Source organism: Astyanax mexicanus, chromosome 6 (assembly GCF_023375975.1).
Source record: "Astyanax mexicanus isolate ESR-SI-001 chromosome 6, AstMex3_surface, whole genome shotgun sequence".
NCBI lineage: Eukaryota > Metazoa > Chordata > Actinopteri > Characiformes > Acestrorhamphidae > Astyanax > Astyanax mexicanus.
The window spans coordinates 1,678,521-1,696,464 of record NC_064413.1 but is presented as its reverse complement, the minus strand read 5'-3'; the positions used below and the strand labels follow the sequence as shown (position 1 = coordinate 1,696,464).

General features: G+C 37.0%; 1 protein-coding gene across 1 annotated transcript; it reads left to right on the top strand.

The window, feature by feature from the left end:
- Positions 1–365: 365 nt before the first annotated feature.
- Positions 366–15,496, top strand: cops7a (COP9 constitutive photomorphogenic homolog subunit 7A). Its single transcript, XM_022674166.2, has 8 exons — positions 366–460; positions 2,856–2,978; positions 4,075–4,150; positions 4,387–4,475; positions 5,839–6,041; positions 6,885–6,990; positions 10,361–10,530; positions 15,085–15,496. Exons 2-8 carry the CDS (start codon positions 2,856–2,858, stop codon positions 15,122–15,124), a joined length of 807 nt encoding a protein of 268 aa, XP_022529887.1. The 5' UTR covers positions 366–460; the 3' UTR covers positions 15,125–15,496.
- Positions 15,497–17,944: the final 2,448 nt, after the last annotated feature.

Sequence of the window (17,944 nt, the reverse complement as noted above, 5' to 3'; positions counted from 1 at the left end):
ATGGCAAGCTACATGAACAATTGCTCTTTTGGGTGTAACTGGACTGTAAGATCACAATTTCGTTCCACCTCATGTACCACATGTGATGTAAATGACAATAAAGTCTTCTAGAATCCTTAAATTCTTGAATATTGTAATAAAGATTTAAAGCATATATTTTGTATTTTAGTTTGCATTTCTTTTCATTTATAATTTTTTAAATATATTTTCTTATAATTTTTTATTTTTGTATTAAATATGATATAACAACTGAACCTGCCTTTCCATGCCGGCAGGGGGCGCCCTAACATTTACACGCCACTCAATGCATTCGATTGGTCGAAACTCCGCTTGTCCCCGCCTACTCCTTTCTCTGTATCCAATCAGAGACGCCGATGTTGTGTTGTCTCTCGTCAGCTTAGCGAAGACTCAGCGGGACTGCGGAGAGGAGAAGAGATTTGGGCTAATTTAAGATATAAAGGTAAATATTTCGTTGTTTTCATTTTTAGTGTACAATAATTCGACGGTGCTTATAAACATATTCAGGACTTTATTTTTTAGGTTTATGTCATAATTTCTGCTCCACACGCAGTTAAGTATTATGACACCCAGTCTAAATAAACGCAGGCCTTGTGGCGTTTCTCAGCTAAGCTAAGGAGCAACAATGGCTATTATACTGATTTTAAAGTAGTTTAACGTATGTAACTCAATTTTTAAAGTGTATTACTGCTTAAAACACGTTAATTGCCCGATTTAGATCAGCCTAAACTTACATTTCCATGTTTAAAACGAGGTTGAAGCTGTTTTGTTCTTGTTCGCTAGCTGCGTTTTTGGAATTGTCCGTTCCACCTTAAAACAGTGCAGCTGTTACGTTGTGGAGCCGGAGGATTCAGCACGTAACTGCTGTTGTTTAAGGTGGAACGGAAAATATATGGTAGCTAATCTTCTTCTGTGTTTTCAGATGAACATAACTATAAACGTAACCTAAGACACTTTTTTACGATGAAGGAGGCAGATTTAAAGGCTTATTTAAAGATAAATATATAGATTAAACTCATTTTATTCAGTAAGTTATATAAATGAAGTAACTTACTGCAGGAAAGTTGTACGTTACTAGGCTAGTAGAAGGTACCATGCAGTTAGCCTTATGGCTAAGCTAAGCTAAGCTAATATATGACAGCCTTTTTTAAAGCTTAATTTTAAGAGTTTAAAACTGTGTTCTTGTGTTTTATATAGCTATATTTTAATCATACTAACATCAAACAACAGTTATATTATTGTATAGGTGTATATCATGCAGTCTTGGAGCTGACAGCTGACTGTATATATAATTATATAGTTAGCTTATTTAGTATATAGTAGTGTATGTATGTATATATATATATATATATATATATATATATATATATATATATATATATATATATATATATATACGTACGTATGTATGTATGTATGTTTAATGTAAAAGCTGGTTGCATACTATACCATACAAAAACAACAAAATTTGAAATTAAATGTAGAGGAAACAATAGCTTGCACTTTTCTTTAAATGGCGCTGTCTGTATGGAGTTTGGGCTAGATAAGTGTTCTTATGATCAGTAGTTTAAGTAAACAAAAACAAAGTTCATATCTTGCAAATATGCATTTTAAATTCATTTAAGCAGCAACAGAACAGTGGTGTTTATGGTTCTATATACAGCTCTGGTAAAAATAGAGAGACTTCAGTTGTTGAATCTGTTTCTCAGATTTTGCTATATATAGGTTTATGTTTGGGTAAAATGAACATTGTTGTTTTATTCTATAAACTACAGACAAATTCCAAATAAAAATATTGTCCTCAAATGATGCCAAGAAAACAAGTTCATATTCATAAAGTTTAACAAGTTCAGAAATCAATATTTGGTGGAATAATCCTGGTTTTTAATCACATTTTTTTTTTGCATCTTTGCATGTTCTCCTCCACCAGTCTTACACACTGCTTTTGGATAACTTTATGCTGCTTTACTCCTGGTGCAAAAATTCAAGCAGTTCAGTTTGGTGGTTTGATGGCTTGTGATCATCCATCTTCCTCTTGATTATATTCCAGAGGTTTTTAATTTGGCTTTTAAGTGGTCTTTTTTTTTCCAGAGCTGCTGATGTATTTACTGAAGTTCCCTTGGTACTTTTTTGAAGTGTAGTTTGGAGTGTCTTTTTAGATGATAGTTTCAATGTCTCAGTTTAAAATCTGTTAAAATATTTACAGTACTGTAAAATTCCCAGAACAAAAAAAACAGTGAATTCAGAAAATAGTGCAGATGTGTAATGTTTTTTTTTCTCTACAGTTAAGTATTGCTTTTAAATATTTGGCAAATACAATGATATATATTTTATCATTCATGTTTCAGTATTTGTCAGTATTTGTTTACAGTGTTAGCCAAGCATCTCCCATCTAAAAGAGAAGATGCCATTTTTAGCTGCCATTTAGATGCCATTTTTTGAATGCCCACAGGGTTCAGCAATAATTCATGTTCATTTGTTCATTTATGTTTTAATATTCCATAAACCAGCCTTTTGTACTTTGCAGATTTCCGCAGCCTGAATTAAAAACCCCTTTCGCTTTTTCATTGCTGCACTTGGTGTCGACACCTGTCAAATAAAGGCTTAATAAATGGCTGTTGCTGAAAGCGCAGTACGCTTATTCTGAATGTTCCTGACAGCCAGGGTACATTTATTGTAAGATATTGCGCCCTGTGAGCACAAATTTAATTAGAACATCTATCATAGAGAGAGGTCTGTATAGAAGTTAGATTAAACTTCTTTCTGTTGTTACACTTGGTCTAATCACCCTTTCATTTTCCTTAAATATCTCTTTTCTCTCTTTCTCTCTCTGTCAGATGGAGGTGGATCAGCTGCAGTCTCTGTCGGGTCCGGCTTTGGCTCAAGCGATCAGTTCTCTGCTGGAGACTCCGGGACTTTACGTGTTCTCTGATATACTCGAGCTGCCCAATGTCCGAGAGGTAGTACTTACAGAGATACAGCATCAATGTGTATTGTTATAAGAAACTAAGAAAACCACATAAATTAAGCCCAGTTTTGGACTGCACAGCATTTTAAATAGAGATTTTAAAACATACCGTAATTTTCACACTATAAGGTGCACATAAATTCCTCTGATTTTCAAAAATCGGCATTGTGCCTGATAATCCGGTGTGCTAACCACAGCGCTAGCTCTTTCACCGTTCAGAGGCGAGTATATCGGACTGTAGTCTGTGTGTTTATTGTGTTAAAATAAGCTACGTGGGATGAACCGTTAATATCTAATAGCTAATATCGCCCTGTGTTACCGGAACACTTAGTGTAGCGCTATCAGGCAGCATTTCCTAGCGCTAAGCGCTGCTAACAGCGGCTAATGCTGCTCCAAACCTCACTGTTGAAAATTAGAAAGCTATTGGAAAGCTAAGCTTTACTGTATAAAAACAGAAATGCTGTATCTTATATTATATATTATATTGTAATAATATTATATTGTATTATACCTTGAAATATGGTGCCAAATCACCCACTCCTAATTATCACGTCAGGGTACTACAATTTTGCTGTTTTTTTTGTAATACCGTGATATAATTTTAGGGCCATATCACCCACCCCTACTTGCTCCTTAATATCGTTGCTTAAAATGTGCCTTATAGTCTGGTGCACCTTATAGTCCATTAATTACGGTAGTATTTTAGCTTAGCTTAAAAACAATTCTCTTGTATAGGATAAGAGCATAGAGAAGCTAAAACCAGTAGTTTTTCTATGATATCAGCTTTAAAAACTAGGTGTTAATAAAACGTTTAGGATGGAAAACTGTTGAGTTCGATGATCATTTTCGTGCCAGTGAAGAAGACACTTTGATGAACATGAAGAACATTGTTGAGTGTTGTTTATGTTAATTATACCCGAGGAATAAGCTTGTGGCTGATTTAGGCTTTTTTTTATTAAGAAAAAAAGCTGTTCTTCACTGCTTTATCAGAATTAAGGTGTCCCCAAACTTTTGATGGTTAATGTGTGTGTGTGATTCTCACACTGTTGTACTGAACATCTCCCCCTCTCTCTGATATACATCCACAGTTGGAGACCGGTCCTCACGCTCCCGTCTATCAGCTCCTCAATCTCTTCGCTTACGGAACTTACTCCGACTACAAAGGTAACCATGACAACACACAGGTTGGGTAGATATTACACCCCTGGGTGATAGCTTCATCCGCTTTGCTCGGTCACACTCCGCAGAGTGTTTTCTCTCACACTGCCTGTTGTCCAGCGTTCTTCTGGAGGTGCTAGCCGGCAGTCTGGTGGCTATCAGAGTGTTTGTGATCTGTCTGTCTGATCTGACCTGTCTGTGTGTTTGTGTGTGTGTGTTTTTTGTTGGTCTGTTCTCCTCAGAGCGAGCCGCCTCTCTCCCTGAGCTCACACCCTCCCAGAGGAACAAGCTCCGCCACCTGTCCATCATCAGCCTGGCCTCCAACCTTAAGGTACTTTTTAGTTCTTTTAGCTGTAGAAGCTAAACCACAGTGGCTTTTTTTAAAGCAGAAAGTGATTATACAGTCAGTTAGGGTAAAAGATAATGAAAATAATAAATAAATAAATAAAAAGCTACTCTGGTGAGCTTTTGTTTATATTCCTCTCCTTGCTCTCTCTGTCACGCTCGGCGTTAGTTTCCGCACTTGTGTCTTTGGTCGCTAATCTGTGGTTCACAGTTTATTTTACATATATGATCAGAAAAAAAGAATCTGCAAGTGCCTTTGTGTCCAGAGTTAAAAAAAAAATGAATTGTCAATGTTACTTTAATCTAAATATTGTTACTTTTTGTTGATAAATATTTAGGGCAGTTTTCTCAGAACCCACAGAGTCCCCGGATGGTTGTACTTTATCTGTTTTATTTATTTAGGATATTAAAATATTTTTATATTTGAAGCCCAATGTCTGCTTTTATTGTAAAAATGTCGTATTATTGTAAAATTGTGTAATAGTATTATTATGCTAGTATATTTTTACTGTGGCACTTAAAGCTCCTTTGGGAGCCCAGATGCAGAAAAAGCATTTTATATAGTGCCCCTTTAACAATCTAGCAATCCTGGTGGCGCTCTGTTGGCTTCAGTTCATTTCAGTTCAATTTTGTTTCTAAAAAACAAAACTCTCAATGCATTTTTGTCCACATTTTTCTCATGTAGTTTGCTGCCATGTTTAATTTAAATTATGATTAATTCTAGGAGTTTATAGTGGCCTTTTCGTGGTGTGTACACACCCAGAGAAAAATGGCAGATATACCCTAAGTAATAGTGTGTAATCCCAGCTCTGTTTCTGGTACACTGCCCTGCAAATTATAGCATTTATTATAGCACCTTCTTTCAAACCAATCGGTCCAACTAATATGGTTAACAACCATTAACTGAGTTGATTTCCCTTTTACTGAAACATTTGTCACTGGGTAATGGTGCTGGAGAGCTGGTTTGATGACCTTTAGGGTCAGAAACTGCTTGTTAAAATGCAGTCTAAGCTTGTGTGGTACCAGAGTTTTGCCAGGGAGTGTTTAATGTCCTGATGATGTGCGGTCCAGAGGACTTTGCAACTGTGCATTTCCATCGTTACTTGTTCTTGTCTTTATGCTTCTTGTTTATTACTGTAGAACAATGACCAATTGCTTCATAGAAAAGACCAATTAAAGAGTCTAAAAACAGCCAGTAATCACTCTTAAATTAAAACTCTGTAACAAGGAACTGAATTGGATAGATAAGTCTGTTTGTTTGTTTGTTTTTCACCTGTATTGGGGATTATAATATCAATTATTGGGACATTAAGATCTCTATTATTCTTCTTTCCCTATCTCTCCTCCAGTGTTTGCCGTACTCCCTGCTGCTGCAGCAGTTGGAGCTGAAGAATGTGCGTGAGCTAGAGGATTTGCTGATCGAGGCCGTCTACTGCGACATCATCCACGGCAAACTGGACCAGCGGAACCAGCAGGTGGAGGTAGACTTCAGCGTGGGCCGAGACCTCGGTCCCAATGAGCTGCCCAACATAGCCAACACACTGCAGGAGTGGTGAGTGAGTGTGTGGGTGTGTGTTTGTACTTGGGCATTAATATCCTGTTACCAGTGCATGGATCACATTTTCATATATTTTCACAAAATTGGGAGATCACCAGTTCAAATCCCAGTCATGCAGCTTGCCATCAGCTGCTGGAGGAGCCCCAACAGAACACAGTTGTCCTTGCTCTCTCTGGGTGGGTACAGTACAGTCGATGGCACTCTCTCCTTCCTCTCATCACTCCTAGGGTGATGTGGATCAGCACAAGGATGCATCTGTGAGCTGATGTATCAGAACCGAGTCGCTGTGCTGCTTTCCTCTGAGCGTTAGCCCTGCTGTGATGCTACTCGGTAATGCTACAGCATCAGCAGCAGTTCAAAAAGAGGCGGAGTCTCACTTCGCATGTATCGGAGGAGCATGTGCTAGTCTTCTTTACCTTCCTGGTGTTAGAGCATCACTAATGATGGAGGGCGGGGGGAGTCCTAATGAGTGGTTTTGCTATTTATAAATATATGTTTGAATTAATGGACATTGTTGTTTTATTCTATAAACTACGGACAACACTTCTTCCAAATTCCAAATAAAAATATTATAATTTAAAGCTTTTATTTCTCCTCCACCAGTCTTACACACTGCTTTTGGATAACTTTATGCTGCTTTACTCCTGGTGTAAAAATTTAAGTAGTTCAGTTTGGTGGTTTGATGGTTTGTGATCATCCATCTTCATATTGATTATATTCCAGAGGTTTTTAATTTGGCAAAATCAAAGAAACTCATCATTTTTAAGTGGTCTTTTATTTTTTCTACAGACCTGAAGAGTGTATGTAAACCTGTTTGTGTGTTTCTCTCTCTCTCAGGTGTGCTGGGTGTGAGGCAGTGCTGTGTGGAATTGAGGAGCAGGTGTCCAGAGCTAATCAGTACAGAGAGAGCCAGCTGAAGGTCAAAGTTCAGGTGGAGACAGAGGTCAGTGTGTGCAGAAAGGAATGCTTTGGACAGTAAAGATTTGCACGTCTTATAAATGTTCATGATCTAAATAAAACTGCTGGAATGTTATTATAAACCCTGGAGGAGAGTGAGCCTTTACCACCTTTCAGCTGTCCTTATTTTCAGCATTGCTTTAAACTTATTTTAAAAATATTCATCATAAAGAAATGACATTTGGCTGAATTAAAAACAGCCACGTTCCAGGCTCTGGCGAAGATCCCCAGCAGAGACGTCCTCTCCTCTCTGACTCAGCCTGCTCTTGATATTCGTCCACGGTCCTTTCATTCTGTTCTTTCTCTCCTTTCCTTATACTCATGTTTTTCTCTCTCTCTCTCTCTCTCTCTCTCTCTCTCTGTCTCTTCTCTCCAACTGCTCTTATTCAGATGCCATTTAAAAGTGATTAAATGTTAGAATTGTGTTGATTTAGCTCCATCTGGTATGTAAATACCCTGTATCTCCACAATGTCAGAGGAGAAGAAATAAACTGACCTAACTTTGAGAGGAAGAACACTGATATACAGGGTGTTTCAAAAGTAAGGAACACCCATATAGTGCAGATTTCTCAATTCTTCCATTATATGGTTATTTCTTTACTTTTGAGACAACCTTTATTTATTTATTGTACATGGACAAAATTAGTGGGACACTCCATCGTTCATTAAGGAGGAAACTAAAGGAACACTAAATCCCACTGATTTTATCTGACTCCACTCTCAGCTCAAGTTTGATAAAGGCTAAAAAAATGAAAGGAGTAGTTTGGGAGGGGCACTGGGTGATGTATGGGTTTAGAGACATGGCAGAAGAGAGAGCTGATTGGCTAATGGGATGGTTGGATGACAGCAGGGGGGGCGGTATTATTGATTGGCTGATTTGCATATTGTGATGTGTCTGTGTACCAAAGTACACGGAAACATCATCCTCCTTTTTCTAAAGGTTAGGAAATGTTTAAAAAAAATTATGCAGGACTGGTATATTTCATTACTTCAAAAGAACACATTTCAGCTATTAATGGAGAAAAATATGGTTTAGGGTTTAGTGTCTTAAAAAAAAAGAGTTAATGCTATCCGTTTTTTCTCCTCACATTTAATAAAATAGGTATTTGTCCACTGCCCCGCACCGTAATTACACTTTGAGCGCACCACGGTTTCCACGGAGATCCACGTTAAAAACGTAATGGCGAGTGGAAATGGATGAGCTACTGAACCCCACGATGTCATGTGACCGAGAAAAAAAGCCTAAAATCTCACTGGTCCTCCTGGTTTTTTTTTTTTTTACTCCAGTCTGGATGCAGGAGTTTTATCACTGAGTAGAAGTGTGTGAAATTTTTACAGACGTCCCCCTAAAAATAATCCCATCTGGACAGGGCTTAAGAGACAAAATAAGCACATTTAAGAAGCAAAAGGTTTCTGTGCTTCGCAAACTCACTTCTTCTTGACTTTTATATTCAGCTTTTGTAAGTCAAAACAGTACAGAGACAGAGCTTGAGGCTAGTCTATTCATTCTATTCATTCTGGTTTTTATTTATAAAAGCATATCCATATTGTAAGAATCACATCTCTGCTTTTATCTTTTAATCTTCCATTGAAAGTGTTTCTCACTGTGGTCTCAGAAACGCAACAGTGAGTGTCTGAGAGACGCTGCGTTTCTAAGCTTTAAAGACGGAAGCTTTTTGCTAAAGGCACAGAGGCTTTGATCCAGATATGTTTTTCGAAAAGCAAGACTGGAATATGTGATAAACAGTTATTTTACTGATTCAATTTAAGCTTTTTAATCTGCTCTCGCCTGACTAATGAAGTTTTCATAGACGTGTTTTATTTTCCTCAGCTAATTACATGCCATGTAGAGATGTGGCTTCATGGTTGAAATCTCTTGTATTTATAGCGTGTAGTCTCCTCTTATGACCTGCAATAATGTTGTCAGAAATGTGCTTCACGAGTGTGAAGATACAAACAGAAGCAGCTGCGCCGCTGATTTCCAGTTTAGAAACTCGAATCTGGAAGCTCCGCCTGCTCTGCTGTGATCTACTGAACATTTGGTCAGTTTAGGCGCAGCTTCTTCTTTTGCAGATGAAGTTTTTTAGCGCCAGGATTTGGATATCCGCCGGTAAAGACGCGCTGGCGTGGGGTGAACTGTACTGTATTTGAATATTGTTTGCTTCCACAGCACAGAGTAAACCGACCAGACTGGTAATGTTTGATTTTGTGAAGCCGGCTGACTTTAAATCCTCTGCAGAACATGGCTTGTTTTTAAGGCGCTGCAATAAGGGAAAAGCCCCTTAATAAGCCCTCCTTAATCCAAGTAAACACATTTTATATGAATTTCTCTGTGATATATCCTAATAAAATGAAAGATTGACAGTCGAGGTTTATATGAATTTTTAAAAGGGTGAAATGAATAAAGCCTGGCGCTTTGTTGACACACAGGATCACTTGTGCCTAAAACTTGTCTTCTAAAACCCGCCCTCATTGTTATGTTTATGAATTATATATATTTTAGTATAGCCTTTGCTGCATCAAAGCAGAAGGTAAAAGATACTGATCAAGCATCCTTTTTTCTACACCCACTGAGCATACAGGACACTTAGTACTGTATTTTTCATATACAAGGCGCACCACATTATAAGGTGCATTATGCAACACTAGTAAGGAACAGGGGTGATGTCACCATGTTTTCCTTTAAATTCAGCAGGTCTACATTTTTTATAACTGATTTTATCCAAAGAAAAATTCACACTGTTCTTATTTTTCATTATATATCTACTAGATTATTGACCTCTATTGCAAATCTGATCTAATTCCTGTATTTTTTTATATCATAGTTAGGGGTGTGTCATGTCATATTGTATGCAATAATGAAATTATTTTTTTATTTTGTTGCAGGAGTGTTTTCTTGAAATATATATATTTCTAAATTCAGTGTTATTTCACACAAAGAGTGTTGTTATCGCGAAAATACCATGAAATATCGCGATATTGTTTTAGGGCCAAATTGCCCATCCCTATTTTTGATAAGATGAATACGATTATTCCTGACTGTGATGTAACAGTTTTGGGCCTTTGGAATTGGTCTGTTTTCCAGCTGTTTCTTTTTCTTGGATGTTCTTTTAAAAGGTTAACTGTGTTTTAAGGGTCACTTTCATTTACAGAACACTCATTATTCAACTATTCCACTATTCTAATAACCGAGTATATCCCAGTTTCATCATTAAAGCATATGATTACAATATTAGTATTTTGTCCATATTTCTTGTGTCCCTTATAAACCCGTGTTTGAAACCTTGAAAGTCGTCAGTGCTCCAGTTCTCTAACATTAATTAAACTTAATATCTCGTGTCTTGTCGCTTCTCCAGGTGTCAAACCTACAGAAAACCCTGAAAGCAAGCTCCACTTCACCATCTTCTGGCCCCGCCCCCGTTGGAGCCGCATCCAATCAGGATGTCGATCAACCCGCAGAGCCGCGAGACCCTGCGTCCTCTCAGGAACCACGGCAACCAGGGAAAAAGAGCTCGAAAGTCAAAGGGTAAGTGCCGTGGCTTGAGGACATTACTCCCAGCGTTGCATCATTTCACTGTCTGCTGCCTCCTCTTCCTTTCATGTGGATTTTTCCCTTTGTTCTTTTCATTGTTCTTTCATTTATGATTGTTTCATTTGCATACTTTTCATGAATCACCTTGAGCTGAGTTTCTGTGAAATAGAGCTGATCGATATGGACAAAATACTAGTATTGTGATTTTTCTGTGTTGTGCATTAAATATATATTTTAAGCACATTTTAAATTTTGCTTTAGCTGAGAATGCATTGCTGATTAACACCTATGGAATTGTTTCCCAGACAGGGATTAAGCCCATTCTTGGACTAGACAGCATTTTAAATTGAGATTTTTTTCCATTTAAAGGAATATATAGCTTAATCCATGTCAAGGAAAATGATCCTAGTTATCAAATCACTGTCAGTATTTCCACCGAAATCGTTTTTATAAATACTCGAATAAATACACTATTCTAACTCCCTCAACCCACAAGTACACTAGACAAACTGGACACAGACCATTTCTTGTGATCTGACAAGACTATGTCCAACCTGTGGTTGTAGACACCCATCAAGTATGGCTGGGTATGGAAATTCGATACCAAAAAGCCACCGAAATGTGTGTGTGCTACTGAATACCGAAAATTTTGTGCCTGATTTCAGTACTTTGTATGAAATGCGCACATCTTTCTATCTCTCTCTCTCTAAATATATCTAAATTTCACCAATATAATACGGATATTTCTTTTTTAAAAAACTCTGAAAAACTAAACTGCGTACAGCAATATGCTTAGAGAAAATGTTTAAAGTAATGCTGCTGTTTTTGTTCACACACAAAAAAAAAAAAATTGTTTATCCAACAAGATCCAAAAAGATGGAATAAGATGTACTCATTTTGGCTGTTAAATAAATGTTGCGTCAGAATAATGATCACTTTTTGGTTGCATTTTTTTGGTTGCAATTTAAAAAAGGTATCCAAAAAAAAAAGCATACTTTGGGTATCGGTATCGAATTCAAGGTACCGTATCGGTATCGGCATTGGAAAGAATGTAAACGATACCCAGCACTACTTTTAAACTTGGTATTTTGGTTCAGACCAAACTGTACATTTAGAAAGTCAGAGCTAAATATGGTGAATTATCACATAAAAGAGCATAAAAAAGAGCTTTAATAACATCGTAAATAAGAGCATGTTCTAACTGCATTACCTGCATGTGGCAACAGAGGGAGCTCTTCACACTGCAGTGCTCAGGTGACATAACTACACTACAGGTAGAGTGAGATTAAACTTTAACATGTATCTCTTAATTTATTATATTTATTATATTTCATATTATGGGAATATCCAGCAGTGTTATCACACATCACATTTCCTCCTCTTCATGCTTTTCTTTCTTTTCATTGATTGATTCTATCAGAGGTTCTTCTTCTTCATGCTCTTTTTTTCTTTTCTCTTTCCGAGTCTTGGTTCTCCTCAGTGGTTCTGCTTTTTTTTAACGTTTTTATTTTTTTTATTCTTCTTCATGCTCTTAAGGAGTTTTCCTGAGAGTGTTGCCCTTGACAACAGTCATTAGGGGGCACACGCATTTCTTGAAAGCTGCTTTGTGACAGTGTTTGTCATAAAAAGCTCCACATGCATAAAATTGATTTGAATTAAATTAAATTGAATCCCGGGCCGTAAAACTATTTCAGTAAATTGTAAGAGGGCATTTACGCTCAGCTTAAAAAGAGTGAGATTTAAAATGCGTGTCTGCTCTGATGGCCATGAAAATGAAGCATTCGGGAGGGGAACAGGGAGCGAGGGAGTGTGTGTTAATGTGTGTAAGTGTGTGTGTGTGTGTGTGTGTGTGTGTGCACGTGAGTGTGCTTCAGACATTGCCTTCATTGTGTGTGTTTTTCTGTAGTTCCATTTTGCCCCAGTTCCTCGTTCCTGTAGAGGATTAGTGACAGAGCCACTCTTCTAATTAAGCTCTAACAAGCTGCTAATTGTCCCTGTCCTGTTCCCCAAACCTCATGCAACCAAAACAGCTGGAGGTTTTTTTTAGAGGAGATGAGTTTGATCAGCGGCTCTTTGGAGGATTTTTACCCCTCCTGTTTTCTCCCGCTGCGTCCGTCACTGAAGTGCAGTTATGTTTTTACAGTCTTATTATAACTTAATTATATTGATGGGGAAAAAATGAATAAAAATAAATAAAGATTTTTTTTTCATGAATTGCTCTGAGAAAATGACTATCTATTAGTTTAATCACTTGACCACCATTGTATCTGCACTATTGGCCGTATATTAACCAAAACTAGGGCTGCAACTAATGAGTATTTTGGTAGTCGACTATTCTGACGATTATTTTTTCGATTAGTCGATTAATCAACAATTATTTCTGCCATCTCTAAAAACGATAGAAATAGCACAACAAGAGATTTAAATAGCATTTAAAGATCTGAATGTTGTTTAAACGTGGAGAGTATAGATGATAGAAAGAAACTAAGTTGAGTGTAAACTGTGAGTGAGACATTTACCCCCCATTTATCTCCCATTGGGCTTCTGTTCCCAGCACTTTGTGTAATGCGGTACTGTTACAAATGAACGACTAGTCGACAGTGTAATTTGTAGTCGACAAATTTAACTAATCGACATTGTCAATTAGTCGATTTGATTTGCAGTAGGGCTGGACATCAAAATTCAATACCAAAAATGCACTGATTGAAATGTCTCGGTACTTCAGAGTACCGAAAGGTCTAAAAATAAATAATAAATCTATCTATCTATCTATCTATCTATCTATCTATCTATCTATCTATATATATATCTATATATATATATCTATATATATATCTATATATATATCTATATATATATCTATATATATATATATATATATATATATATATATATATATATATATATATATATATATATATATATTTATTTATTTTTTTTTTATTTTTTTATTTTTTTATTTTTTTTGCAAAGTTTGCAAGAAATGCAAAGCCTACCAAAAGAAAAGAGCGCACACACAGCGAGGGTAAACATACGGCGACAGTGCTCTTATAAAATACTCACAAAAATACGTAAAAACAAAAAACAAAAAAAAACTAATTTTTAACCACTTATATCAATATTATTTTCCCCCAATCTAATGCTAATTATTTTATTTACATTTAAATACCTATTAATACATGCTTAAACAATAAAAAGAAATGTCTTAAATATAAAGTTTCCATTAAAATATTAAGCTAACATTTTTTTTCTATAAGAAGCACAGGCTGGTACATTATACTTATTACTTACTTATTACTTATACTTATTATAATTATATATTTTTAAATTATAGAAAGTTATATTAATTATAGAAAGTATTGTGAACTATTGTTCTTAATGAAGCACCACAAACAAACATGATCATTGTTTTTTGTTCCAAAAAGATCCAGATTGTTTCCTTTCCTCTCATGGTGACAGTATGATAATGAGATTACTCATGTCAGCTGATAAATAAATATTTTGCATAAGAGTAATTATCGTTTTTTTGACTCTTTTTAATATATATATATTTTTTAAAATAATACTCAGCCCTAGTTTGCAGGTAATGCTCAAAAGTTATATATTCTGTGGCACATCCAAAATTTAGGAGGGCACAGCTCAACCTCTTTACTCTCCTCTTTTAAAATATATCCTTTCATAAATTATTTAACCTCCTGAAGCACCTCTGTACTGCTCTGCTCTGCTCCTTTACTCACTCCACCTCCTGCTGCTGCTCAGACAGAGGATGCTCTCCTCCAGCTCTCATCAGGACCAGTTATCTGTTTGGTAATACCTGGATACAGATAACTGGACCATCCGTGTTTTGGGGGCAGATACCACCTTAATCTTCAATTTCTCCCACCTTTAAACCATCACTGATTGGTGGAAACTTCACACTAGACCTCGAGCAGTTTGGACTGTGTGTCTCTCCACTCTTCCTCCAGACTCTGCTCCCTTAATTTCATTTAAATAAAATATAAAATTTACTGATGATCAGTGATGGTTTGGAGAGTCATGTCTGTCATCTGCTGGTGTTGATCCACTGTGTTTTATTATCAAGTCTAAAGTCAGTGCAGTTTTGTTTTCCTGCAAAATCTTACAGCACTTCATATCTTACAGCTTCCCTCTGCTACTGACAACTTTTATAGAGATGTGGATTTCATTTTCCAGCAGGAATTTGCACACTGCCCACACTGTCGAACAAAAGTACCAATTGGTCTTATATAATATTCCAATTTTCTGTTTAATACATCTATATAATATAAAAGATTTTCACATTTTTTAACTGAATTACTGAAATAAAGTAACTTTTTTTCAATGATATTTTATTTTTTTGTGTAAAGATGTGCAATCTGCATTGTGCTGTTTTTAACATTGATCAAATTAATCTGAATTAATTAATACATTTCTGTTTTAATGGAATCTCCCAGCCTCAGGTGGGGAGTTTGTAATAGTCTGGCAACCTGTTGTGTGTTATTTTGTTAAACTAGATCTGTGTGTGTGTGTGTTTGTGTTTGTGTGTTTCAGGCTTCGTGGGAGTGGGAAGATCTGGTCTAAGTCTAACTGAGGACGCCGGCACTGAGAGATGCACTGAAGCTGATTTACAGAGAGACAGACAGACGGACTCACTGACCAGGACACTTTACACAGACTGGAGTCGCACAGGCAGACGGACTGGAGCAGGTTTCAGCACAGCTGCCCAGACAACATTTAATCACAGACGCAGACAAATACAAGATTCTGATTAGCATGTGTGTGTGTGTGTGAAAGAGTGTATGTCCGTGTGTGTATGTATGAGTGTGTGTGCGGGCTTGGGCTGTATATGTTTTAACTTGTTAGATTTGCGTTTCCATTTTTGTTTTCTGAGTGTGTTTGATTTTTGTTGATCCATAACTGGTATGTAAAATAATAAGGAAATAAAACATTTTCCACCAACCAACCAACCAACTGCTCTCTCTCTCTCTCTCTCTCTCTCTCTCTCTCTCTCTCTCTCTCTCTCTCTCTCTCTCTCTCTCTCTCTCTCTCTCTCTCTCTCTCTCTCGCTCTCTATCTTCTTCTATCTCTCTATCTAGAGCTCTGGACAAAAAAAAATAAGAGAGCACTTAAAATGATGAGTTTCTTTGATTTTACCAAATTGAAAACCTCTGGAATATAATCAAGAGGAAGATGGATGATCACAAACCATCAAACCACCAAACTGAACTGCTTGAGTTTTTGCACCAGGAGTAAAGCAGCACAAAGTTATCCAAAAGCAGTGTGTAAGACTGGTGGAGGAGAACATGATGCCAAGATGCATGAAATTAAAACTGTGATTAAAAACCAACCAGGATTATTCCACCAAATATTGATTTCTGAACTCTTAAAACTTTATGAATATGAACTTGTTTTCTTTGCATTATTTGAGGTCTGAAAGCTCTGCATGATTTTTGTTATTTCAGCCATTTCTCATTTTCTGCAAAAAAAAATGCTCTAACATAAACCTATAAATAGCAAAATCAGAGAAACTGATTCAGAAACTGAAGTGCATGGCTTTATTTATATATATATATATATATATATATATATATATATATATATATATATTAGTGTATAATATAGTGTTTTTCTGAGGTAAACAGCTTCACGGCGCTGGTGCAGCAGATGGAGGGTAGGCTGAAAACGCAGCAGAGTTCTCCTTTAAGTGGTGGTAAATGTTAGGCCACTGAGGGAGCTGGTATGTTTTAGAGGTCATGGCATTCATTATCGCTCTTACACAGCCACACACTGAGCCCTGTGAGCGGCGGTGACACACACACATTTACACACTACCAACATTACAGCTATCACAGCCTGTCAGATGTTTGGCCTGTGGTGTCTTTTCCAGCCATAAAAATGGTTAGGCTTTGCCTAAAACTGTTATTCTCACCCTCCCATCTCTCTTTCTCTCTCTCTTTCTCTCTCTATCTGTCTCCTTCTCTCAGTTTCCCCTGCATGACGTTAATGGCTGCAATTAACTCCTGGCACTCGCTCGGAAACTGAGAACTGCAAAGAGAGATGATCCATTTTTCTATTAACCCTCTGTCCTCCTCTGGGGTTTGATCTTTTGGTGGGGTAGATAATATGATGTACTGTCATTATTGTGATATTATCATCATCATCATATAGAGGATCATCAGAAGAGAAAAACAGCGCTCATAAGACCTCTGACAGCATTTTCATATCAAGATTTTAGCTTCAGATCCTCAAAGTCCTGAGACGGAGATCCACGTTAAAAACACGACAGCGAGTGGAAATGGAGGAGCTACTGAACGTGATGTCATGTGACAGAGAAAGCTGGGAAAAAACTCACCAGTCCTGTTTTTTCAAATGCAGTCCGGATGCAGGAGAAGTCACTCTGAGAAACATTTCACTGAGAAACTTGATAGATTAAACAGTAAATGTTTAAAAAAATGTTTAATAGGTGTTGAAACAAGTTGGTCAGTGTGGTCATTTGTTAAGTTCTTTTTGTTTTGTTAACTTTGTTAAATCTTTCCAAAATTAAGGTTTTCTTGCTTCATGCTGGCCTCTGGAGCAGGGGTGTACAAACTTTTTTGTTGGGGGCCAGAAGGAGGAATATATTTGAAGTCACGGGCCACAGACTCTATAATAAAAAAAATAATGAAATATACCACTTTAAATAATACTTTTTTCCTGATTATTTCATTTACACATCATTTTACTTGACTTACTATCTTTATCTTTGACAGTGTTGTGTAAACTAAGATTTTTCAAATTGATGTTTAATTTCATGATGTCTCTAAATATTAAACTCCTTAATTACGGCAAGTTTTAGACTCTGTTTTTCTGCGTTAGAAATGCGCACTCTCTCCGCTTTTAGACTCTTTGGCCCGTTTTTCTGCGCTAGAAATGCGCACTCTCTCCGCTTTTAGACTCTTTGGCCTATTTTTCTGCGCTAGAAATGCGCACTCTCTCCGCTTTTAGACTCTTTGGCCCGTTTTTCTGCGCTAGAAATGAGCACTCTCTCTGCTTTTAGACTCTTTTAGCCTGATTTTCTGCGCTAGAAATGCGCACTCTCTCCGCTTTTAGACTCTTTGGCCTATTTTTCTGCGCTAGAAATGCGCACTCTCTCCGCTTTTAGACTCTTTGGCCCGTTTTTCTGCGCTAGAAATGCGCACTCTCTCTGCTTTTAGACTCTTTGGCTCGTTTCTGACTCCTAGCGTTCAAACTTTGAATCTCACATTATAAAACCTGTTTAACAGCGGGCCAACTTTCATTCTATTTCTAAAATACCTCGCGGGCCGCTCCAAAAAAGGAAACGGGGCACAAATGGCCCGCGGGCCGTAGTTTGGACACCCCTGCTCTGGAGTCTTTCTACAAGAAAAAAATATATACATAATTTTCTCATGCC